General features: G+C 31.4%; 1 protein-coding gene across 3 annotated transcripts in view; it reads left to right on the top strand.

Moving 5' to 3' along the window:
* Dmd (dystrophin) overlaps nucleotides 1-27,292 on the top strand; it is a 2,014,880-nt gene that overhangs the window by 783,422 nt on the left and 1,204,166 nt on the right. For all 3 annotated transcript variants that reach the window (XM_077794046.1, XM_077794047.1, XM_077794048.1), the window contains 5 exons: nucleotides 7,528-7,707; nucleotides 8,020-8,148; nucleotides 10,369-10,539; nucleotides 24,020-24,142; nucleotides 26,435-26,572. In XM_077794046.1, coding sequence (XP_077650172.1) covers nucleotides 7,528-7,707; nucleotides 8,020-8,148; nucleotides 10,369-10,539; nucleotides 24,020-24,142; nucleotides 26,435-26,572 — 741 coding nt within the window. The remainder of the gene's footprint in view (nucleotides 1-7,527; nucleotides 7,708-8,019; nucleotides 8,149-10,368; nucleotides 10,540-24,019; nucleotides 24,143-26,434; nucleotides 26,573-27,292) is intronic.

The following is a 27,292-nucleotide window of genomic DNA, read 5'->3' on the forward strand; positions in this document are numbered from 1 at the left end:
TTTTACAGTATACCAAATTATGGTTAGAAATCTTATTTTCTAGTAATTGTTAAAACACTCTACCTCTGAAATAATACAAAAGGTATCCATAAATAAATTATGAATGCATTTAATATGCAGAAAATATAAGCCCACATTAAAGTAATAAAATAAAAAAATATGTACATGTATCACTTGTTACATTGTTTTCTGTCCCCACTAATGTGATTGTAGATCTCAAATAGTATTTTAATGTCTTAAATATACTCTGACTAGTTAGATATAAGTAAATCAATTCTGGCTATCCCATTAATGGCCCAAATTGTTTAACATTACAAATTGAGCATGAAAATACAGCCATAAGAAAGTAAATATTTATGTGATTAAATAAAAGTTTATTTCTCTAATGATCATTATGGTTGGAAAATATAAGCTACAGTAAAGTTTAATCTATATGATTTTCTGATTTAAACACTAATTTATTTCACCTATTTCTAATTTAGTTTCATTAATCAAAAACTCTATGTCAGTTGAATAATTCAACTCCATTAAACCCATTCAATATCCATAGTACCATCTAAAAATTAAAATGATCAAATACAATTCCCTAGGAAGATTCTTAGGTCCTATAATAAATTAAGCCTACCAGGTTTTAGATAATTAACATCTACCATTTTTTAATAAATTGAGGAATATATTTTATTAATAGTAGTCCTAGCATACCAAGCGTTTCCTGAGAGAATCACAAACAGGAAATACTTAAGTCAGAATATTAAATAAGGGGGCTGTGGATGTGGCTCAAGCGGTAGCGCGCTCGCCTGGCATGCGTGCGGCCCGGGTTCGATCCTCAGCAGCACCACATGCCAGCAGGGATGTTGTGTCCGCCGAGAACTAAGAAAAAAAATGAATAGATGTTGAAATTCTCTCTCTCTCTGTCCCTCTCACTCTCTCTTTGGAAAAAAAAAAGAATATTAAATAATACAAAATAATTTATGTCTAAATAGCCATTTATACAACAAGTTATTGTGCTTTTTACATTTATTTCAGGGAGAAGTTTTTGTAATATTCAATATGAAGAAGAACAATTATTAGTTTCCTCAATTACCTTATTGTTGCCGATTCATTTCTAAAATTTAATGGCTATTACCCAATAAAACCTTATAACAGAATATGCCCTTCTGTGTGCCACTCCTTTATAACATTGGCCACATGCTAAAGTCACCTGGGAATCTTGGAAAGCATACCAATGACTGGAGTCCACCCCTAGAGATTCTGATTTAATTTATCTCTCAGAGAGTAGCCACTGACTAGTAATATCTAGCAAAGTTGAGAACCACTTCATAAAGTCATAAAAGCAAGATCCATGAATTTCAAACAGTCTGATGGGATCTCCATTTGATTCAGTCAGCTATGTTTTGTATTTAAAAATAAAATCAACTTTCACCATTTCTGGTTTCTGCTCCTAGATTATCTGGATAATTGCTTCAACTCCTCACTCCTCTTATCTATAAAAGCATGAGAAATATTACTTATTTTTAAAGTCTGTTATACTATCATTCTCATGAAAAATTACATAATCTTTTTTTTAAAAGAGAGCACAGTAATTTATCTGTGAAGTGAAATAACACTAGCAGATCATTAACTTGGTACAATGAATGCATCAAGCAGCTGTTACTTAGAAAATAGAACATCTGTTAAATGCCATTGAAGTCACTATTCACTGTCATTGTAGTTATAGCTATAATTTCTGTTTTGCACATTCTGCTTTTATGAAATTTTTCTTTAATAGACAATACATTATTAATAAAAAGTCAATACACATTGCTATAAAATCTACTATTTAATGTTTTATATTCTTCTTTAATCTATCATTATATTATTCCATCACATTAGCCTAATAGGAAAATATGTCCTAAACCTCGAGCCATAATGGATTAGTGCAAAAGCCTGATAAGGCAATTAATATCAAATTTCATCCATTTATGACTGTATGATACACTGATATTTTGAATCCAGCTGTTTAGAATGCCCCCCCCCCCTAAAAACACACTAACATTGTAAAGGTAAATTGTATGTTTCATTTTAAATTCAAAAAACAAATACACATCTTAGAATTGTGCTTATATGGTAATTTGTTATCTCTCTTCCTTTGGACATATTATGCAGCTAAAACATGAAAGAACTCTTCTATTTCCAATACACCAGAAGTGGTATAATATTTAGATAGACCAACTATGTGTATAATTCAATTGGGTAGAGGAATGTTTTAAGATATCATTTATGAGTGTGTCAGTTAATCCTTTATCCATTTTAAAGCAAACATGCAAGAAATAAACAGCTAAAAAACCCCACAAGAATCTAGAGTATCCTAGGAAAGGCAGAGAGATATAAGGAAATGGTGTTAAGGCACATATTGAACTGCATGTAGGGCCAAGTTAGATAAAATCTATAGGATTGAGACCTGTAAGAAGTTAAAAAGAGGGAGTGAGAATAATAGCATTGCAGTTACAGAAGATCCTAGGATTGTAAATTCCTGGGATACCCTCGTCCTTAAAATATGTGGGTAGTGTTGGAAAACTTAAGAAAATGTTATATAGGTGTGCAAGTGGGTGAAGCCCAAGTAAACTATGTTTTCTATCCCTGGGTAAAAATATCTAAACATATGTACAGATAAATATTACAGTTCTTTTATTTTTCTTGAGTTACATTTAAGAAAATGTTGCCATCAGTGATGGTATTATCAGACATCAATGGAGCAGGTTTTCCCATACTGTAAGGACATCAGTGAAGTGAGGTGATGGGTTAATGTCTGAATCCTAAACCTAGTATGACACTTAAAATTTCAATAGTTGTTTAACTTATGGATATCAGGAGTCAATCAAAATATAGTTTTCATAATTTCCATGAACACAGAGAATGTTTACATAAGAAGAAATTAGGTAGCATTTAAAAATCATCATGGCTAGAAGGTAGACAGCAAATTTGTTTATTTGAAATCAGAAAAGTTAGAACTTAATATTCATAATATTCTGGTATTATCAGCTGTTTTAAATTAAACACATGGAAAATAAAAATATGTTCTATTTTGCAACAGTTTATATTTAAGTTAATTCTCCTTGTGTCAGATATTTTTCCTATGTCATAAAAACCCTTAGTGTCAGATAAGCTGCTCTTGAATCTCCAAAAGCGAACTTGTACAACCTCATATAAAAATAAAATATACTGTATACAGCCTTGCTTTTTCTTCAGACTTAAAATCCATCCTAGTAGTTGCATGAGTAGAACAATGAAGGGGTTGAGCTATAACTTAGTCAACTTAGCTATTGAATTTCTCATTTCTCCTTGAGAAAGGTAGACCTTTAATAACCCACTCCACCCTCACTTCACGAGACAAGAGAAGAAGTTCTGTGCACTGAGAATTGGATCTTTTGAAGATGAGGAATTTCCAGGAATGATTAGTTCCTTCTCCTTATCTTACTAGCTCCCTTAGAGTGGAATGAATAAGGATATAAAGAGAATGGCCAAAGTGATGCCTTTAGTTTATTTTCTCATCCATCAGCAGTCATAGGCATTCTTCTCTTATGGGAAAATACTAGAGCTAGAAGAAATGTTTTTTTGAATAGTCTCATAAAATGTGTGCCTTTAGTTTTCACTAAGGATCTGATTTTCCCCTTTTAGTGGCTTTTTGTTTTTACCTTCATACCTTATAATCACTTTTCACTTTGTCTTCACTTCACACCATCCAATCCTCCAGCTTCAAGTGTCACCTTTCCCATGTTGCCATTCATGGTTATCTTAGCCATTGTTCATATTTATTTTTCCAAAACCAGTTTTTTTCTAGTTTTTTTTTTCACACTTTAGGCATGATTACAGTAGGACATGTAAAGATTACTTCCTTTTTTGTGGCAGTAAATAGCACAGTATAAAGTGAATATTAGGCCTCTGGTATACATTAACTAAATGAATTATTTTTAGCAAGACTCTCCAGAAAGTAAGGTCAATATATCATTTGAAGTCTAAGATGTTATTATTTGTTTAGTTATACCTTTGATTGAAACCCTATTTGAAGGGGAAAATAAACCCCATTAATGAACATAACGTTTCCCTAACCCAAAATGACACTTATACAAATGATTATATATTGTATTTTTTTGAATGTCAATATAAATGTTTACCTATAAGTCTCTTTTTTACAATCAGAATAAAATTTTTCTGCGAATCACTTTTAACAATAAGCAGTTATGTACAAAATGACAATCATTGTTTTTTTTCAAATATGTCACTATGGTGATAACTTTAACAAAATTTAGCATGTTATCTTGTGATTTTGAGGAACCTAACAAGTAATCAGCTCATATTCCCTATTTTATTATTCCTATTAACTAAATTAACTATGAATGGATGTTAAAAATTTCCTTTTGAAAATCAGTTCAAGGATTTGGGCAAATGTTTGATACATAATAGTTATTTTGATCTAGGACCTATTTGCAATATTTCCCAAATTCAAAACTACTATGACTTCTTCTGAGGTTTAGAAAAGTTTTTTGCCTTTAATTGCATTGTCTGGCATGTAAGAAACAAAGATATGTATACAAAATAATTTTATATTGATGCTAAAATTTAGGGTCATCTTTATGAAGACATTTAGAGATAATTAGTGATCCTAATATAAATTAAGAAGTTGGGACTTTGTGAGGTTTTTTTTTTTTTTTTTTTTTTTTTTTTTTTGGCAAATACATCGACTGGAGTAACAAATCATTAGTGTGGTGTATAGGAAATAGAGAAAGCTCATTTACTGATATTTCCTTGACAAACTGTACTCATAAGGGTTTTAAAGATAAGGAATTACCTTCTCATTTTATCCACAGTGACTAGAACACTAACCAATATCTGTGATTGTAGAGCTTGGACATTAACCAAGGGAAAGGCAAATAATTGAAAAAGGCTGAAATCTAGTCCAGTTCTACTCAAAAGTAATGCTCTAGAGGGATTGGGTTCCCCCAAATGGGGCACTTTCCATAATCTTCCAAAATACATTGAGTAGTATCACTTATAACACTGCTACGAAATAGTAACTGGCATGTAATAGGGGTATAATAAACATTTATGATGGATATGTGAATACATTGCTTTTAGGAAATGATAAGCTTACTCAAGTGCAACAAATGACACCTACATTGCAGATAACTCTATTATAATGTATAAGTCTACTTGGGTTTAGTTGCCTCAGTTTCAGGTATTTTTATATTAGAAATAAAAATGCAAAAGCATAATATAGAGGGCTGGGGTTGTGGCTCAGTGGTAGAGTACTTGCCTAGCACATGTGAGGTGTTGGGTTCAATCCTCAGGACCTCATAAAAGTAAACAAATATAATAAAAGTATTGTGTCCATCTATAACTAAAAATGTTAAAAAGCAAAAATATACAATTGAAACAGTTATTCTTTCTTTATAAAAATTTTAATTGGATCCTTTTATCTCATGTATTCTTTCCAGCTTACCTGCTTATTGATGGAAAGGGCAAGAACAAAAATGAAAAAAAACAAAAACAAAAACTCAGTGATAGTGAGTGAACCAGATGGTTTGGAAGAATGATAGTGACAAGGAATATTTAGGTATATTTTAAAGATAGAAAAGCCATATTGGGAGCATCGAGGAATAAGAAATAAGATCTTGCTGGGTATGGTGGCCTATGATTGTAATTCCAGCAACTCAGAATGCTGAGGCAGAACAATGACAAGTTCAAAGCCAGCCTCAGCAACTTAGTGAGTCTCTAAGGAACTCAGCAAGACCCTGTCTCTAAATAAAATATAAAAAAGAGCAGGGGGTGTGGCTCAATAATCATGTATCCCCGGGTTCAATCCACAGTACCAAAATAAATAAATGAATAAAATAAAATAAGATCTAGACTTGTCTGTGTCAGAGATCACCTCTTTCATATGGACTACTTCTATTGTGCATATATTTTACTTGCTTCTTTGCAGGTGGACTTTCTATGCTTTCCTATTATTGCTGCTCATCAGTGATTTTTGTCCTGTTTTGACTTTGGCTTTCTGTGATAAAGATATCAGCTTCATTTGCAAATGGCTTTCCCACTTACTTTCTAATTGTAGTAGCTGTGTCTCTCAGTTAACCTTTTTTGAGAAAAAAATCTAATGTGTGCTGGCTTACCTCCCTGTGAATGTTCAACACCTCACTGTCTAGGTAGACAAGGGGAAAAACTGAAGACAGAGACAGGGAAGCTCATGGTGGTCAGTCATTCCTCATTTCAAGAAAGGGGCTGTAGGGGCTCAGGATGTGGCTCAAGTGGTAGTGTGCTTGCCTGGCATGCATGAGGCACTGGGTTTGATCCTCAGCACTACATAACAATAAAATAAAGATATTGTGTCCACTTAAAAAAAAAGCTAAAAAATAAATATTATAAAAAAAGAGAAAGGGGCTATAAGTTGTTCAGGCAGAAAATATCTGCCCTTGGATCCAGTTTTCTAACAACTCTTTGTGTATTTTTTCATATTAAAAATGATTCTTAGGGTTAGAGTTTTGGCTCAGTGGTAGAGTACTCACCTAGCACATGCAGGGCTTTGAGTTCGATCCTCAGCATCACATAAAAATAAAATAAAGGTATTGTGTCCAAGTATATCTAAAACAATTTTTTTAAAAATGTGATTGTTCTCAAGTTTTGTAAATCAAGTCTTAGGAATGTTAGTGCTTTATTTAGGGCTTTTATCTAGGATATACAGGTATAACTGAGGTTTGTGAAGTTGTTTTGGAAAAAAATTACATCTTGAAATTAAGTATTTTTCTATTATAAATGTGAGTGACAGTCCTCAGTAATAGCAATACTTCTGACTTTATCACCAACAGAAATGACAATTACATATCATGTCTCTGTATATACTGTATATACTTAAAAATACCATTTATGCTTATTACTGCTCTGAAGACATCCTAAAAATCAGTATGGTAGGCCTTGTTAGTTAGGAGAGAAAACATGTACTACATATTACAAAATTAATAAAATATTGCATATGCTATGTTTCAGCATAATTGATTTGATTTAAGATCCTGTTAATTTTATTCCTTTAAAAGCATTAGTATTAGAAGGGGTTTAATCACCATATGGCAAACAGGTTAGTGGTACCAAAAAGCTGAACCTCCTTGCTGCAGAAATGCAATAGCACCATACCTGTTGAATTTTTTCAAAGCAGATCATTATTTGTGGATGTGTCTTCAAGTGACTATTTGTATTCATTACATGTACAAATTAAATAAAATATATTTAATTAGATGCTGTGTATGTTAATTAAATATATATTCATGAATAAATAAGAAATTAATGATGTTTATATATAAATATTTTTCCTGTATCGCTAATAATGAAATTGCAATCAATGTATATGATGTGACTTCATGCTTCATAAGCATATTTGTTGTAGGTTTAAAAATTTACAAGGTTTAAGCATAGAAACTATACACACATTCCCATCACAAGTATGCAATGCTAATGTCATCATATGTTACTTAAAGCTCAGTGCTGTCCTTTTCACAGGCTACTCAGAAAGAGATTGAAAAGCAAAAGCTGCATTTGAAGAGTGTCACAGAACTAGGAGAGGCTTTGAAAACGGTGTTGGGCAAGAAGGAGACCTTGGTAGAAGATAAACTGAGTCTTCTGAATAGTAACTGGATAGCTGTCACTTCCCGAGCAGAAGAGTGGTTAAATCTTTTGTTGGTAAGAGACTGGAAGCTTCTCCACCCATCTCTAACATGAGAAAAAGATTATGCAAGCATTAAGTAATAATATTGGAAGACTCCACCTCTCCACAGTCATACTGGCTCCTAAATTTATATCTGTAGATCTCTATAACCACATTTTAACATATTTTTGTCTGTCTATGCTATATTCTTATGGAGATCTCACTTAAAATTAATTTGAGGGATACTATATTTTTATCTTTTTAGAATTATAGAAAGAAAGTAGGACACATTATTTAAGAATATTGTTTAATCAAATAACGTTATAATCTATCTTTGTACAATTAAGGAATACCAGAAACACATGGAAACCTTTAACCAGAACGTCGATCAGATTACAAAGTGGATTATTCAGGCTGATATACTTTTGGATGAATCTGAGAAAAAGAAACCCCAGCAAAAAGAAGACATACTTAAGGTAGCAAATAAAATATTGTGAAAAGTAATTTTCAAACTGCACAACAGTTATGTCAATTATGTTTGTCCTAGAAGATACCAAGGACTTAGTAAGAGTGAAACAATCTTTCTTTCCTTCCTTCTTTCCTTCCTTCCTTCTTTCCTTCCTTCCTTTCTACATTCTTCTGTGAATGGGAATTAATGACATTGAAAAGCTCTATAATCTGGATATATGTCCAAATTCATCTCTTATCTAATCACACCCAGTGTAAACTCTGGTTAGAAAAAAAATTCCATGATCTATTTTGTTACTGTATTGCAAGTTCTTGTCTATTTTAATGGTAGTGCTATTATATTTTTGCATCTAACACAAAACACAGTTTCTCTTCATTATTTGTAGAACCCATCTTAGTAAACACCTAAAATGCAATCATTAGGATATTTTACCTATGCTAAATCCCAATCTTTGTACAGGCTGAGCATCCCTGATTCAAATATCAAAATTCAAATTGCTCCAAAATCCAAAACTTTTGTGTACCATCATGATGTTACAAGTAGAAAATCCCACACCATGAAACTGTCTCAAGAACAAAAGTATTTTAAAATTATTATATACAGTTGTATTCAGGTTAGGTGTATAGATGTACATGAAACAAATGAATTTTGTGTTTAGACTTGGGTCCCATCTGCAAGATAGCTTATTATATGAATGCAAATATTTCAAAATTCAAAAAATATTTCACAAAATCTACTACATTTCTAGTCCCAAGTACTTTGGGTAAGGAATATTCAACCTCAAATTATTCATAATCTGGGCTAGATAAAACTGAACTTTTCATTTTTTAATCCCATGAAAAGTGATCATAGCTTCAGCTCCCTCTGTTTTTGAAATACTTATTAGGGAATCCTAATTCTTATTTTTCAAGGATAACAATCTGTCTTCTAAAAAATTATTCCTATAAAAGGGTATGAGAGGTATAATGTACAAATATATCTCATTGATACTACATTGACTTTGCTGGATGCTATCCCCTTTCTTAATTAAATAGGAAGAATTGAATTTTAAAGCTCATATACATTAATAATTCTTAATTGAGTTTTGCTGAGCTCTTCAATAATATTAGGTGCCTAGTGAGTTGCTACTTAAAGAATGCTCATAAAAACCAAAGGCCAAATGTTCTCTCTGATATGCAAATGCTAACACACAATAAGGGGGGATAGAAGTTCAATGTATTAGACAAAGGGGAATGAAGGAAAAGGAGGGGAAATGGGAATTGGGAAGACATTAGAATGAATCATGAATCTGACATAACTTTCCATTGTTCATATATGAATACACCACCAGTGAAACTCCACATCATGTACAACTGCAAGAATGGGGTTTTAATTAGAATACTAAGTCATACTCCATGTATGTATAATATGTCAAAATACACTCTACTGTCACGTATATCTAAAGAGAGCAAAAAGCAGCCACTCATGATTTATTTCTCTGCACTTCATTGTTTTTTTTTTCTTTTTATACCATGGATATTTCCCACAGTTTATGATTCCATTTTAATGAAAAACTCTAAATGCATTTTAGGCTATCTCCAAAACATATTTACCCTATTGTCTGGAAGTAATTTTGATATATTTTCCATTCTTTCTGGAAATGCAATCAAAGATGTCACCTTATGATGAAATCTTTGAGATAATAAGAATGGTATTTATAAACTTACAGTATCTGTGATCCCTTGGGTTAGGCAGAAAATTCTTCAATACCTCTGTATGTAACACAGAATCCGTGTGTTAGAAAATTAGTTTTTTCACTGATAGTCTATATAATAAACCAAGAGGAACTCCAAATGAGTAGGAAGGAATAGAAAAGTGTGCTTCCCTGGTAAGTACATATTTAGGTTATTCTACAAATATTAAATTTAGTCAAGATAAAGTAAGACTAAATATAAAATAATATCATTTTTGTGGACAACATAAAGTCAGAAAATAGGGTTTGTCCATCTCAGGATAAGTAAAGTTTAAATTTACACTCATCATACTTAATCAAAGATAGGGACCTGTTTTTCATATCATACATGTTGATCACTCTACTTTTTATGGAATTTGGCTTTTCCCCTGCCTTTTCATTCTTTTGTTTGCCTGCCCCCCCCCCCCTCTCTCTCTCTCTCTCTCTCTCTCTCTCTCTCTCTCTCTCTCCTTCCATTACTAACTTTAAGCCCTATTTCTTGCTCATGGAATATAGCGTTTAAAGGCTGAAATGAATGACATACGCCCAAAGGTGGACTCCACACGTGATCAAGCAGCGAACTTGATGGCAAACCGCGGTGACCACTGCAGGAAAATAGTAGAACCTAAAATCTCAGAGCTCAACCATCGATTTGCAGCCATTTCTCACAGAATTAAGACTGGAAAGGTAGGAAGATCTACTCCAAGGTGGAAAGTAGTGCTAAATGATCTCTTGCGAAGGTTGTGCAGTGCCCTGAAGGGGGCAAGCAACCCCCACAGCAAAGTTTTCAAAAGGAAAATGAAGGCCAAATTGCACTTAAGGAAATTTTACCACTGACTTTCATGAGAGATAAATCAATCTCCTCACCCCCTTCTCTCTCTCTGTCTCTCATACTTCTTTGCTGCCACAGCTATTTTAGAACTGCATTCTGCACTGGTTTACATATGTACTTTCAGGGGTCACCTACAGCAAAGTAGCAAATAGCATGCTGCAGGCAAAAATAAAAAAAAATACAAAAGCACAAAAGACTAAGAACACATTACTGATATTGATATATTTGATAAATATAATATTGCTTGTGTGTAATATAGATTGAATATCCAAAATGAGGCCTTGTACATTTCCTGCATGATATAGGGTTTTTGTACTTCTTATTGTGCACATGTGTGTATTAATGTGTTCTTGCTAGTTGCAAACACTGTGACAAAATACATTAGGCTATAATGAAATGCTCAAGCCATGAAAACAAATAGTTGCAAAGCTTATATATCCTAATTTTTGTAATTTTATATGTTTATATTCTATTTAATGAAAGACCAGGGGATATGGTACTTTTGCATGAAAACCTTTATATTTGTGTAACATTTAATGAAGATAAAATCTTATGTTATGCAGAAATATATGAATATAGCATAGAATTTCAACTCCTTGAGGAATATTTCAAATGCAAGGAATTCCTGCAAAATTGATATAACGCAGTTTGACACATTTTCAATATAGTATACAATTGCTTTCAAATATAAAAATATGTATGAAAATATATGTATTTAGACACACAGATAATTGCTGGGGGTTTAAGTGAGAAAAACCTTATTGAAATATTGTGAGAAAATATGATACAAAATGTCAGGTAAGTATTGATTCCTAGACAAATAGGAGAATGTGTTCAAAAAATTATTTTTGAAATTATGGACACCTATTAAAGTCCGGTTTCACAATTGCTACAGTACCTAGGGCATTATAGTAAGTTATCATGTTATATATAATATATATTTGAAGTAGGTTTCAAAATATATGAAATCTGATATGAAGAATTCTAAATAGATTATGCACGAGATAAAGTTATCATCAAAACTCACCTTGCCAAATATATATATATATATATTCATTATCACTTGCAAGAAAATCTGACAGATTCTGAAATTTTATTTTCAGTGTATACTTAGTTCTTTAAGAATTTACTTTGATACTTAAATAGACTATTGCTTTTACTTCTAGAGACAGCAATGGCTTAAGTAATACCTCAGTAACCAAGAGACTTTTATTTCAATCATCTAAAAATATTAATGCTTCAATACTAAGTTTTATTTTCTTCCCATCATATATATACAATTTCAATAAATTATGACATTCTAGAATATTTAATAGAAAATGATTTTATTTTGAGATAAATTATGTTAGAAGATTATGATTTCCAGACACTATTGAAAAATGGAGCAAACTCATCCTCCACCATAAATGACAAATATAGCTTAGGCAAGTTTGTAAATGATACAAATTCATGAGTGTTTATACTGTTTTGCAAAAATTTGTATTAGTTCTGAAAATCATGAATTAGATAAGCCACTCAGTGTGCTTCTTTTATTTATATTTTTCAGGGTAAGATATAGATATTTCAAATCAGTATTTTCAATTGTATATTAATTTTCAAAATAATCCCATACTTGCTTGCAAAATATTCCTTTTTCTCTGAATTAGTAAAGATAGCTTGGTGCAACAGTAATCCCATATTGACAATCTAACCAGATAATTATGCTCTACCATCAGGATGGAAAGAAAAACCACAGATAAAACAAATTTAATACTTTGCTTATTTATTCATTGCATCAACAGATGATATAGAACTTCCACTAGAGAGTGTGCATAGATATGAGAATATAAAGATACTTGCTTAAGAATTATCCTGCTTACAAACACAAAAAATAAATACTTAGCATAGTCCCAAAATGTTTAATACTAATGGAACTTCATGGAGATGTTCAAATACTGCTGAGGTAATCCTAGCAGAAAGATTGAGCAGTGGACTTAAAAGACGCAACTCTATAGCTGAATTTGTCAGCAACAGAGAAAACATGAAATTTTTCGAAGTATCTGTTTGAGTATTTGTATGATAAGGGAGTTACATTGGATTAATAGTTTTTAAAAGAAAAACTAGCCTTATCTCTGAAAAGTTACTCCAAATGAAATGTGTAAAATGGAAAATAGCAATAGTGCAATTACTTGTTGGGGATATTTCATTTTCTCTTTTCTGTGCCTAACTTCAGAAACTACACGTTATGCCCATAGAATATGCCGTCAAATTTCTAGCCTACTCAGAAGTCACTGCTAGTTCTAAATTTGACAGTTCAATACTCTTCTGTTGATGCAAAAACACATTTAAGATAGTTGATGGCTTATGTGTGTATATATTGAGTAGGGAAATTCTGAAAGTGCCAAAAATCATAAGGATGGCTTTTCATCTCAAAATTTGGCTCCTTTATAATAGGGTTTATGAAGGATATGGTTAGGTAGGACTATGACTTTACTATGGTTGAATCTTTGGCTTGATTTTGCAGAGGAGAATAACCTGGGGGAAAACCTATGGTGATAAAATAAATAAAAATAGTTTGGTACTGAATATGGGTCAATTATAAACTCAGTGTAAGAACAAATTTCATGATAATCTTTTAAAGGTCAACTATAAATGGTAACTGAGTGAATTTTTTTCCTGAAAATTCAATGGTAGCTGCTACTATTGCTACTTGGTGAAGAATGCAAAGTTGAGTACTCCTGTGTCTCCTATGAGGACTGTCCATGGAAGAAATTCTAAAACACAGAAAGCATTAAGCACTGGAATCTTGCTTTCAGACTAAGAGCTTTTCTGTTCTAGTGCCTCTCTCTATAGTGGCAATTTTAGCCCTCAGTGAGAAGCAGTATGGCGAGAAGAAAAATTCTTAACTGGAAGCCACAAGATTGTTTTGAATAGTAGCTGAGAATATTTATATTTATATGATCTTGCATATTTCCCTTCTAACACTTAGAGCCCATTTCCATCTATAGAATTAGATAGATGGTATCTTATTTTAATCTCAAAATTGTAGTGAGGATCAAATGATGTTAGGTATATACAAACTCACACTTAGGAAATCTGTTGATTGTTATGCGAAGATGAACTGGTAAAATCTCATCAATATCAATAATCATTACCACAATTAGATATTATTAGACTTGAATGGCCAAATTTAGGATTGAGACAAATATCAATAGAAAAATGAAATGGAAGAATTGTTGACTACTTCTTCCATCCTTTGCTGGAATGAGCTGGAGCTAAAATAACATGTATCTTCTACTTAAATTATAAGGACTATCCTTAAAGATAATCAAGTGAAGCAACTTAAGAAGAACTAGCAAGTTCTACCTGTCCCTAATACAGTCCTTAAAATACATGAAATACTGCTTCATGTATCATTTAGATTAATTAAGTGTATTCAGTGGCTTTGAAATACCTTAATCTTTCCTAATATATTTGAAATCAGAGTAAGGAGATGGTAGTTTTAATGGAGAGGGTCAGAATTATAAAGAAGAATCAGGAACTATTTTAGAGTTCTAAGTAAAGTAGATGGCATCAAAGAAAAGATACACTTTGTCTCAATTCTGTTTTATGGCATCTGAGCATGGGTGTGGGGCTGGTGGAGAGGGATCCTATGAGGAAAACAAACTGTCAAGAAACAAAAGCATAGAAAAGAGGTGGAGAGGCAATAAACAGCATTGTTTTGTTGCCTATGGCACCTCTATTCTTCTATATCTTCCCAGAAACCAAGTTGAAGAAGGGGAGTTGGAAATTTGGGGGATATGATAGTTGAGGTGGATCTTAAAGAACTAAAGAAGCAAGAATTTGGAAAAGGGAGCAATCTGGATCAACCATGACCAACCATATGCTATTTTTAGGTCACAATATTTGGCACTGTCAGGACTCTTGCTAGGTAAGATGTGACAGATTTAAAGGGGTTTACTGTTTAATGGTGGAGCAAGATGTATTCCTGGATACTAGATTGGGAATGAGTAGAGCGAGTAGATGGAGAGTTCCATGTTCCAGCAACACAAAGAAGGAAAGAATTCTAGAAAGTCCTATGAAGAACCTCAAGAGTATAGTTTGTTCAATGGAGGTTCATTTTACTTATGGAATAAAGGGCATGTGGCCTAAAGCTTAAATGTGGATATGACTGAAGAGGATGGGTAGACACAGAGTGAAGAGGTCATGACAACAGACTAATAGATTATGCTTGGTTCAGTGGGCAATAAGGAATTTTTAATTTTTTCCCACGCACTGTTGAAAGATTAGTTTATGAGTACTTTGAGGAAAAATCACCTGAATGCGACAGAAAGTAGGAAAACTAGTTAGGAGGCCATTACAATAGTTTAGATGAGACGCAACAATCATCTCAATATTGGAGTAGCTATGGGACTGGAAAAGAGTTGTCAGTGTAAATCGATGCATCTCAATCATTTTCATGTACTGGAAGATTGTTAAAACATAGATTACTGTGGCCTACACCTAGAGATTATGATACAGTGAAACTTGGGAGTAGCCTGAGCATTTGCATTCCTAGTAAGTTTCCAAGTGAGATTGATGAAAATGATCTGGAAACCTCGCTGAGAGAATGACTGATCTAGAGGCATTGAGAACTAGTTTAGAGTTCAATTATTACCTATGAGGGCCAAGAAGATGATGGAATAAGAATTGGTTTAGGATTCAAGTCTGATTGAGAAAGTCTACATAAAATTTCAGTAATCAAATGTGCATCAATACATATCTGCCATATTGTAATACTTATTTTCTAAAGAAATTTAATTCACCAGACTTCATCTAGCTATGCACTATAGATATAGGCAATCATTTTACTTTTTACAAGATATTATGAAATTTATACACATAATTTGCTTAGATTGTGTAATTGTCTAAAGATTTAGGAATAGTTCATCTTTCTAAGTAGCAGAAAATTTAAATATTGGTCCTAAATTTCATACTAACCAAAATAAAAGTGAACTTGTTTTTTTTTGTCTTTAATGCTTATCTAAGACTTATGTGCTTTAGAGGGTATATACCATATGTTCTTCAATTTCCACATGGGCCTTGAAAATGGCAACAAAAATTCATATAGCAATTTCTTTATATATGTATTACAACTGAAATGTGAAATTAGGACAATCTGGGATCATGTATTTAAATATTCATATTTTATTGTGTTAATTATTAGGAAGTATCAGATTTTGTGACCTCCAATGTAAACAGATGTAAAAATATTGTTTATGAATCAGAGACTTGTGGATATTTATAGGGACTATGAGAGAGCCAGTGAGTTTTCCATATGATGTAGAATAAATCAAGAAAAAGAAACACATGGTTGGATCTGATCTATCTTAAAATGTGGTTTTATATGTGAAAAGAATTGAATAGTAGTTTAGGCAGATATTTTGGATCTCCTAAACATCAATGTAAAATAGATTATGTAACTCATAAATATAATCTAAAATGTCAAATTGATACTTATTAGATTTGAAAAATTTAATTAAAATCTAAATTTCTGTGATCAGTTTTATTAGTACATATAAACCTTTTCCCTTTTGCAATCTGTTTCTAATCATGTTCTAATGTGATACCTTTTCTGTCAGAAGACAGCCCTTGATTGGTACAGTTATTCTTGTTATATAAATATACCTTTTTAGTAAAATTTTCTACAAAGTAATTGTAAAAAATATAGATTAAAACTATGGTATAAAATTTAATATTAAAATGTATAATATTACAACAAATAGCCTCAGGTAACAGTTACAGATTAATACCCAAAGAATATAATATACCTGCTAATTTTGTTTAACTTAAGAAAGAAATGAACCTATCAACAGAATTTCTATACTAACATTATTATTTCACATTTGCAATTGGCTTTCCCTATAACAAGATTAATTCCATTGAAACTTTGGTAATAAATCTATTTTACAATCATCTGAAATGTTTTTAAAGTAGATATGTAATTGAGTTTGGTTAGCAGTCATTTGATAAAACTAACTGGGTCTTATTAGCACGACATTTGAAATGGTTGAAGCTATTTGGTGATTCCGGATTGTGGTCCTTTAAAAAGGAAAATTATTTTCCTGATCAGTGTCAACAAATTCAAACTATATGTTTGGACCAGAGACTTTCATATATTTAGATATTTATACAGGAATGTGAGAGAAGCATTGTGTTGCCCAAGTTATCACAGCGTGCCCACTCCAATTAGCTGATTCTCAGCAGAGTTTAGTACATCTATTTACGTCAGCAAGTATTTATTGTTGGTCTATGATGTGGTATTATGAACACATTCAATTTTATTTCAAACACAGGGATTTCAGTATAGTCCTTTATTTTAAAAACAAATGATTGAACAAAAAGTAGAAGGGAGTAAGGAATAGAGGAAGAGAGGGAGAAAGCAAGAAAAATGAAAGAAAACTAAATAAATACAGAGGAAGTCAAAAGTATGAAATTGTCCAAAGTGTTATATTTTTGCTTTTAGTTTATCTGTCTCCCTCATATATTTTAGGATGAAACCTTTCCTCTTTAATTTCATTTGCAACTACCAAACTGACATAATCATGAAATAGATATGTGTCCCCACTTACTCTTTTTTAAAAACTTTATTTTATTCATTTATTTTATTTTTAATATGATGCTGAAGATAAACCCAGTGCCTCACATGTGCTAGGCAAGCACTTTACCACTGAGGTACAACCCCCAGCTCTGCCCCCCAGTTACTCTTAATAATTGTAGACAGTGGGCTTATTTTTGACCTGCCAATGTATATTAACCAACCAATATAGTTTTGGTTGATTTATAACATCTTGAGATGTGTACCCATGAAATTAGTCACATCAATTCAAAATCAATAGGTATGCATGGGTTAATGTCCCCAAGTTACCCTCACAACTTAGCCACATTTTCAAATTTTCATCCTCAAAACATTAAACCAGTACCTTACCTAATAGCAAAAGAATGTGACCAGTGAATTTCACTATTTTGAGTTTTTGTTTCATTTATAAAGTTATTTTTTATATTTTCTTATTGTTTACTCTAACTTTAAAATAAGAGAGTGAATAAGTCTATACATTATTGAGTTATCTTTGTTCTAACATAGATGTAGTATCTTTACAATACTCTTATTTATGTTTGTGAGTTTTATTTCCTCTTCAGATAGAATTATTTGAAATGATGCTTCATATCATGTCAGCAGTCTGTCTTTTCTGTATTACAGGATGTTACTTGTCCTTGAAACTTTATTCATTTGGTTGCTATGGATTATTCTTTTCCTATTTTCTTATACTAATATTGTAATGATAAATAAATTTTCAAAGCTGCAGAATGGAAAGAGGAGATTGATTGATTTGAAACAATTTTAAACCAATCTGTAGCACTTGGATTATTTATTTTCAATTTAGATTTTAGTGTAATTCTAATATAGTGGTCATTAATCATGATTACTAAGATTTCATAGTCCAGAACAAATGTTTATTTTGCTGTCTGTGTGAACACAGTCATTATTTTGCTAGTGTATCTATGCACGATGAAGTAATATTTAACCAACGGAAAACTTAACATTTTAATATTGATAAAAGTGTATATGAGTAATTTTGAATGCTTTCAACTTTCTAATGAATCAGTTTGTAATTGATTTTGCTTTTATTCAGTCTGTTATTCGTCGTTAACATGTTTATAAGTCACCTTTAATGCCAAAACTTCAAGAAAGCCTTAAATTTCATTAATCCTTAAATCTTCCAACAAAGCACAATGAATAGTTGTTAAGCAATTTGAAGCAACATTAAAATATCAAGGAAAACAAAGTGTTGTCTTTCTCAGTTTCTCTGTCTCTTTCTTTTGTGTCCATTTATCTGTTTATTAAATTTCTCTATGTTCTACTTCATATGTATTTTGTATAACTGCACAGTCATGCTAAAGTTCTTAAACTAAAAAGGTAAGTAAAAAATATAATTGTGTGAAAACTATGTTTGGTGTGTACATTTTCCAACAATATTATAACTTCTGTTTGATTATTTTCTATATATTCTAAAGCGTATCTTTCGTGCTCTGTCCAACTATGTGATATAATTGTGATTCTATTTCTTCTGTGGTCATGTTTTATTTAATATCAATAGAAGTAATTTATCTAGTAATTAAGATGATTTATCATCACTTTCAACTGCTTTATACTGCATCATAATTCTGAATTGAAAAGGCAGGTATCATATACTACATATATTTAAATTTGGTGACTCAAGAGTGAGATTTAGAACTATAGATGCTTCCTAATGGTGCATTTAAAAATAGTTTCTGCCAAGAATACACCAAAAATAATTGGAGTGTTACTTATGATTATTTTGGTTATAAAGTTGATCATTGACAATCAATCTATAGGTAGTTCTAAAACCAGTAACTGACTGAGTAAAGACCCTTTCTATTCAAAAAGGGGATCATATTTGTTTTGGAAAATACAGAGTACTGTAAGATATATTGCCAACCTCAGAGACTGAAATCCTCTTAGAGAAACAAAGCATACATCCTTAACAATAAAATAACATCATATTTACATGTGAAAGGTAGTACAACACAATTTAGGATTACACATAAATGAGACTCCTGACAGGAGATCAAACACACTCCTGTTAGTTTTCCTATATACAAATCCCTCTCAGAAAACATAGTGCAAATGAAGAAGACTAACTTTATATGGTTAAACTAAATACAAAAACATTGATTAATAAATTGTTCATATTTTTACTTTTTTGGTAAGATATTATTCCAACAACATTTTTTGAACAAATAATAAGGTATTTGCTTTGATCCATGTTGTGATTTATAGAGTATGTACATATATACACCACTCAATAATGTTGTCACAAACTACATGTGATTAATAATCATTTGAAATATGGATATTACAAATTAAGATGTGCAATGAATATAAAATATACATGGATTTTGAAGACTTGATATGAAAAAATGAATGTAAAATGTCACATTAATAATTTTATATTATAGGTTTGTCCAATCACTTGTTGGATACATTGTGAAAGAATATATATTATTAATTTTCCTTGTGTTTTTTATTATGACAAATAGATAATTTGAAACTACCCATGACTTTTATTATATTTGTTTTAAGCTAAACAACTCTGGTTTTAGAGGAAAGAATGTACTTTAAAGTGAAAAAATTTAAGAAAATTATCTATGATAAAAGGGTCATATTTCAATATTATGATGTAATCTATTATCATCAAGACTGTATATTTTTAGCAATGAGAAACTCACTACCTTAAAATTACTGCTTAAAAATATTCCAACCTTAATAAATTATTATCATATTTGCCTAAAACTCAGGCTCCAAATAATTTGTACCCATTTATTCTAGTTATTCCTTTTGAACTACACAAAGTAATTCAAACCCTAATCTGCATAATGACCTTTTCCTTGTCTTTGGTCAAGGAATCTAGACCTCATACATCCTTCTAATGAAGTCTAACCCTCCATTATCTTGCCTGAATAATTACTTATTTTTAATAGTACCTAAAGTCTTCTCACATCTTCTGTTTTGGCACTAGATGGCATCATGGTATTCCTAGCATTTGGCCATTTGTTAATATATTTCCTACCTAGACAGGTCTTTTGAAAATTCTACATGTAAATTGTATTATTTAAAGGACTCTTCAAAATGTTTACTCTGCTACCCCATCATTAGTCATTCTTTGTTTATTTTTTCAGAAAATATTTTTTGAGTGCCTACTATGTGGCAAGAATAAATTTTGGTAGAATAACAAAAATGCCTCATTTCCATGGATATTCATGTAACTCATCTCACTAACTTTGTAATTTTTGCATAAGTTTTGTTTCTTCAAATCTTAACTGCTACCCAGGGAAAAACAAGTGCAAAGCCCTTGGCATCTTCCTCAAGATCATTTTGTATATTATTACAGATTAATAAATCAATAGTTTTGTTGTCTAGAGTGATACAACATAAACTGGTGTTTAAATATTTTCATTTTCATCATTAGAACTTCATGATTTTGTCAAATCCCTCAGTAAAATAAAAACTCACTACATCAACAAGTATTTGTTTATTACTCAAAATCATGTTTTCGAAAGAGGAAGATCTTGAACTAAGGCAATATGTGGGTATTATTTCGAGAGGAAACAACAAGAGCTAAGATTTTAGTCAACATATATTTATATAAGATATATATATATATATTCTTACCCTTGTGTTACAAATGAAAAAGCTGAGGTTCAAAGAAAATAACTTGTCCAAGGCCCCTTACCTCTTAAAAAGTGGAACACATTTCCAATCTGTACATTCTTACACAAGACATTGTGTTCTTCACCGTAAGATCAAAGGAATTTTAAGGTACTTGAGGAGGGATAACAGACCATCAAATGGTGTGCAACAAAAGACTATAATGATAACAATTAAATAAGGTCCATGGGACAAAATTGAGGGAAGCCTTCACTATCATCCTGGAGTTTGAACTTTATTCTTCCTGTACCCCCCAGGTACGAAAGGTTCTGGAACAACATAGTAGTACAATGAAAAAGATTTGAGGACATACTGACCTGATCACTGTGCACAGGCTGGAACTGGTTTGGCAGGAAGGAGATTTTATTCTAGTCTGAAAGTAATTGCCTGTCCTATGTGAGGGCTCAGAAAGATGATGGGCCTGGGAATACAAAGCAAGTGGATCATAGAAAACTAATTAACACTTACTGATACTTATTAGAAAAAGATATTCAAGAATGAATGACATGACTTATGTTTTAAACATGGATGACTAAGAAAAATGATCTATTTACAGAACTAGGAAAGTTAGTGTTGTAAGAAGTTTGGGGGAAGTTAAATAGCTTAGTTCTAGGTAGATTGAAATTCAGGTGAGAAATTAGCTAATTTCTAGTCTAGACTGGAATTCAGAAGTGAGATCACAGTTTGTCTTTATAACAGTTTGAGAAGCACAAATCTTATAGTTAAAATCATGGAAGAAAATATATTTTATTATGGGAGAAGCATTGGGAAAGGGGTACAGAGGTCCAAATTTAGGGCCTTTGAAAATACTATCAGTATATGGAGAGAAGATAAGCTAGAGAGGATGCAGGCAGACCAAAAAGGTAAATCTGACTGCAAATATATCCATGTTATTTTGATATCCAAGTACTCAATAAAAATTATTTTAAACATTTATCATTGTATGCTCACAAAATCAAGTAGAAAAAATGTAGTTTCTCTTATTAAAATCAGCAAACGTGAAGAATAGTTTAATAACATAACACTATTAAATTGGTATTGTGTAGTTAAAATTCTAAGGGATGGTATTCAAAACAAGGGTGGTAATAATTTTACCTTTAAAATCCTTTGAACAGTATTTGAGGATTGAACTAAGGACTATGTTAGTAATATCTTGAAATATTCTTAAAGCTTATTTTAAAAAAAATGTATTGCCGTGTAAAAATTATATACAATATTGGGATTCATTATGCTGTATTCATACATACACATAAGATAATTTGACCAATATCATTCCCCAGAATTTACTTTCTCTCTTCTCCTCCCTCCCCCTGAACCACTTGCTCTAATCTACTGATCTCCCTTTTACTATCATTATTGATATTAATGTTTTTGTTAGTTCATTATAGTTACATGCAATAGTGGAGTTCACTTTGAGATATTCCTACATGAATATAATACAATTGGCTTGATTTAAGTCCCAGTATTTCTCTTTTCCCTACCCTCACACCTCTCTCTTCTCCCCTTTATTTACTGGTTTTCCTTCTATTTATTTGGGTTTTTATGTGCTTTATAGTTATACATAAAATCACAATTCATTGGGACATATTCATGCATGCATGTAGCAGTTTAGTCAGTTTTATTTACTGACTGAATGAAATTCCCTTCACCTTCTCTAGTTTCCTCCCTTCTCTAGTTCCTCCTCATTTCCTCTTACCCCCCTTCATCTCCTCCCTTCTCTTCTGTTTTCATGGGATCCTGTAGTACTTCAAGTAACTATTATTTCCAATGACAATGATTATTGGGAATTAAAAATGAGTTTTTACTAAGTCACATTTTAAAAGACTCCATAGATCCTTTCTGGGGTATATAGAAATGCCTAGATTATATTTTTTTATGTTTATTCATGTTGCATGTGAGAATCATGCTCCCCCATGAATACCATTTGGTTATTCACTTACTCATTAGTGACAGACTACCATTACATATTTGATTTGTCCTTGAAAACTTACCTTATTGTCCTTTGGCTGTTTGCATCTAATAAAGATAGGAAAGACCTATGGCTGAAAATGTGACTGGGAAAGAACATGTGGGGATCAAAGTTGATGAATGCAATCATCCTGGGCATAAGACACTAAGAGTTATTTCTGAATTAGTTCTATTATGTAAAATAGCTCTGAAGAAAATCAGATTTCTATATTTCATCTCTGGGTTTTAAAACTATATTCAGCATAAAGTTATTTTCCAGTGTTATAATTAATGGGAAGAAATTAAATACAGAATAAATATCAGGAGAGTAAAAGTGTATTTTATTAACAGAACTTTAATGATTAAATGTTGCCCCATCTTTTGAATTTTTGAATTTGAATGTCTTTTCATTCATCACTCCTTTTTCATGTGTTTCATGAAGCAAATCAAAGGATATTCAAGTTTTTTGAAACTGGTCAATATGAGTTTCCAAATTAAACTGTTATGTTTGAAAAGGTTGAAAACATATACTTAGACTTTTTATGTTAAATATTCTAAGTTCATTCATGTGAATATATATGTGCCATCTAAGAAAACGTTGCTGAAGGCAAGCTAATGGCATTGTTTGTCTTAGAAGACCATGCTTGTCAATTTTGCCATGCAAAAAATGACATTTAAGATAGCTGAGCAGATTGCCATGTAGTTTTTCTAAGGATAGGGTGACAATTATACATTTCTACCTGAGGTTACTCTTATTTGATGAATGAAGTAATTTTTGATAAGACATTTTTGCTCAAATGATATCTATATCAGAATATTTAATATAAGATTGAATTTGAGGTTAGAATATTAAAAATTAGTACAGCGAAATTTATGTAAATTGCCTTTTTTGATACCACAGAATGATGAATTGCATTATCTTGCATGTATGTTCAGCTCTGGTGATGTTAAATGTTTGTCCTTATTTGCATCTGCAGGTACTTTCTCAGTTGTATTTCAAATCCTTCATAAAATATGATATGGAAACATAATGCATGTCATTAGTTTAGCCACAGGAGGTTGAATAAATGTATTTCTTTTGGTATGTGTTTCTAATAAAAAGTAATTTTGATTTAAATTAGCACTATCTTTTTTTTTAGGCCTCCATTCCTTTGAAGGAATTGGAGCAGTTTAACTCAGATATACAAAAATTGCTTGAACCACTGGAGGCTGAAATTCAGCAGGGGGTGAATCTGAAAGAGGAAGACTTCAATAAAGATATGGTAAATTGGTTGTGATAAAGTGTGAATGAACTAGGAGTAAAAATGAAAAAAAAAGTAGAAAGAAATTATATACTTCAGATCTCCAACTGAATTCTCAGAATATACCTCACACATTATATGATTCTACTGATTTTTAGAAATGCAAAGTATTCTTGTTGACCTTTTATATCAAATGCCAAATTACTATGGTCTGGTCATATAGGAGCAATTACACACTCTAAAATATACTTAAATTTATTTTGACCTGTGCTGTTTTTGAACTTGGAGGGAAATATGTAATAGAAATAGTCAATCAGAAAATAAACTAGACATTTAATAAGAATTTCAGCTATCATAGATAGCTCATGTTTTGTGTCAGTCATGTGTTTGGTCATAGAAGGTCCAAATTTACACAATATATATTTTGTTTACCAAAGTTTCCTACAAAGTTATTTTAACAAAAAAATAAGTAAATAGTATAGTATATGATTAAAATATGCCATGCTGCTTATTTCATAGGAGTAAAGAAATATGACCATGTGGGCTACTTATTAACTAAGAACATTCTCCTTCAATCACAATTTCAAGATGCCTTTGATGTTTTGCTCTGGCTTAATTACTTCTGTATCACATCCCTATTCACTGACTTTTATTCTTCCCTTCACCCTCCTTTCCACAGTTTTTTTTTTCTCCTTGTTCACTGCCATCACCTCTGTGGCATTCTTAACCTTTACATGCATCATTCTGGAGATTTTCAGAGATGTATTAATGCTAGAGTCTTCTCAAACAATGCTTGCAAGCAACATCAGAAGGCAATATATCAATTTTAGAAAATAGCCATGTGAAACAATAGGAGAAATATTTTCACCTACCACTCTTAGTTCCCACTGGTATCACTTCTGATTTCCTGGAGCTGCCCAAGTTCATACTTGCCATGAATGGGCTTTGGTGGTCTTGCCAACTCAGCTCATGGAAAGAAAGACAAGAAGAGCTTTCCAAGATACTGAATTCCAACTATCTCTACTTCATGTTAAAGAAGAAAGCAGAGGGCACCAAGATGAAAAGTACTGCTTACTTCTTGGCTTGATCACAAACACTGTCCTATAGCCCTTGCCTGGTTAAGGGGAAATAAGTGAAATCTATTTTGTTTAAATTTTTTTGTCCTTAGAAAATGTTGCAGATTTTTGAAAGGCATAATAAAATAAGTAAGGTCTTTTATAGACTATGAATATGTCCATATTATTGTATATATTTCAATAGACTATTAATCAGCAAATCTCAGAAAAAAATCCCATTTCTTCTAAGCAAAATCAGTAGGGCCTGAGTTGCGTATTGAAGTTCAAATAGGTATTAAAGATTTAAATATTATTACATCTAATACCATAAAAAATAATATAAAATTACCCAAACATATGATATGGTCATTTTTTAACCTTAGCATTTCATACCTTCAGTAGCATTGCATGGAAAGCCTCCTTAATAGATTGTTTCATATTTTAAATTGAAAAATACAAAATTAGGGATAAAAAGCCAAATAGTCACATATATACCTATATTAGACCAGCATGTACTCAAATTATTTCACTTTTAAGTATATAAAATTAAAATATTGTTTTAGAGTATAAAAACAAATTACACATTAAAATATTTGAAGCTATTTTCTCAATCCATATTTTAACACTTATTTATTTAAAGTTCACATACTATCACATTTTATAAACAATTTGCAATATTTGACAGCAATTCACTACATCATTTTTTACAAATTCCTCATGTCCTAAATCTGAATGCTGAGATTTCAAATATAAAACAGATTATTAGATTTAAAAATTTCTATACATTTAAATGTATTTTCATTTAGTAGCATATTAGTATTTAAATTTTTTACCATTTTTCATACACATACACACATCCATTTAATTATATGGATGAGTTAACATTACAAATAACAAGGTTAGTTTATTTGTACAAACTTTAATTTCTAGAACTGTACTAAAAAAGCCGAAACAAACTTTCAAGACAGTTCATTTACCTGATGAGAAAGTACCTTTACTCCTTCATTTTCGTATATATGCCCCTAAAATTGTTCTGTAGAACTAGATGGGGGAAACTTACTTCTTTTAAACTCTAAAGTATAAAAATAATAAAAGAAAAGGTATAACCATTGTATCTTTTAAGAAAGTTCCCTAAAAGTTTTAAAATTGGAGTTTTTGTGTGTGCTTAGATAACATGTTTTATTATCTCTGTTAACAATGTACAGCTTTAAAAAAAAAAAAAACCAAAATGAAGACTGTACTTGTTGTTTTTAATCAGAGTGAAGACAATGAGGGTACTGTAAAAGAATTGTTGCAAAGAGGAGACAACTTACAACAAAGAATCACAGATGAGAGAAAGCGAGAGGAAATAAAGATAAAACAGCAGCTGTTACAGACAAAACATAATGCTCTCAAGGTATTAGAGCTAAAATTATAATATACCTTGCCTGTGGTTTTTTTCATATGTAGGGTAAAATTTATTTATTGTGCATAAATAAAATCTGCTTAAGAATCTTAGTCACAAAATTCAATTTTTTCTGTTCATACGTGTGCTTTAGATAGCATTTTTGTGTGTTTTCTAATTTTAAAAGATGTCACTTAAAAGATGTTTTCAGATTTTTATGAATAATATTGAAAGGTATCAAAATGTATCATTCATAGTATTTATACATTTAATTTTCTAATATAGTTTATAAACATTTGTATTTGTATTGAGAAAGCTTCCTTAACTGCCAGAATAACCAACATATATTTTGATTTTTCCCTGCCTCCTTTACTCTATTTTTTTTCTTAATGTTATTGTAAGTCCAGGGTTTTGGTGTCCTAATATTTATTTATTAAGGCCTGGATGTTCCTCATTTTTCTAAAAAATAAAGTTTATTGTGCCTTTAAGAGAGTCACTCTTTGCAACTAACTAAGCATCTATAAGAGTCTAATTTCATTTATATAGGAATCCTCAAAAATATTTGTAATGCCCTTGAAGAAGAACTGCTACTTTCACGTAACCATATGACTCATCTGGATTGTGCAGAAAAACAGAATACATTGTTGGTTTTTTTCCCTATTATAATGAATCTTTAGGAAGTTCTTGAGACTGGATGTATGAAAAGTTTTGTGAAACAACCTTTTTTGTATA

Source organism: Urocitellus parryii, chromosome X (assembly GCF_045843805.1).
Source record: "Urocitellus parryii isolate mUroPar1 chromosome X, mUroPar1.hap1, whole genome shotgun sequence".
Classification (NCBI taxonomy): Eukaryota; Metazoa; Chordata; class Mammalia; order Rodentia; family Sciuridae; genus Urocitellus; species Urocitellus parryii.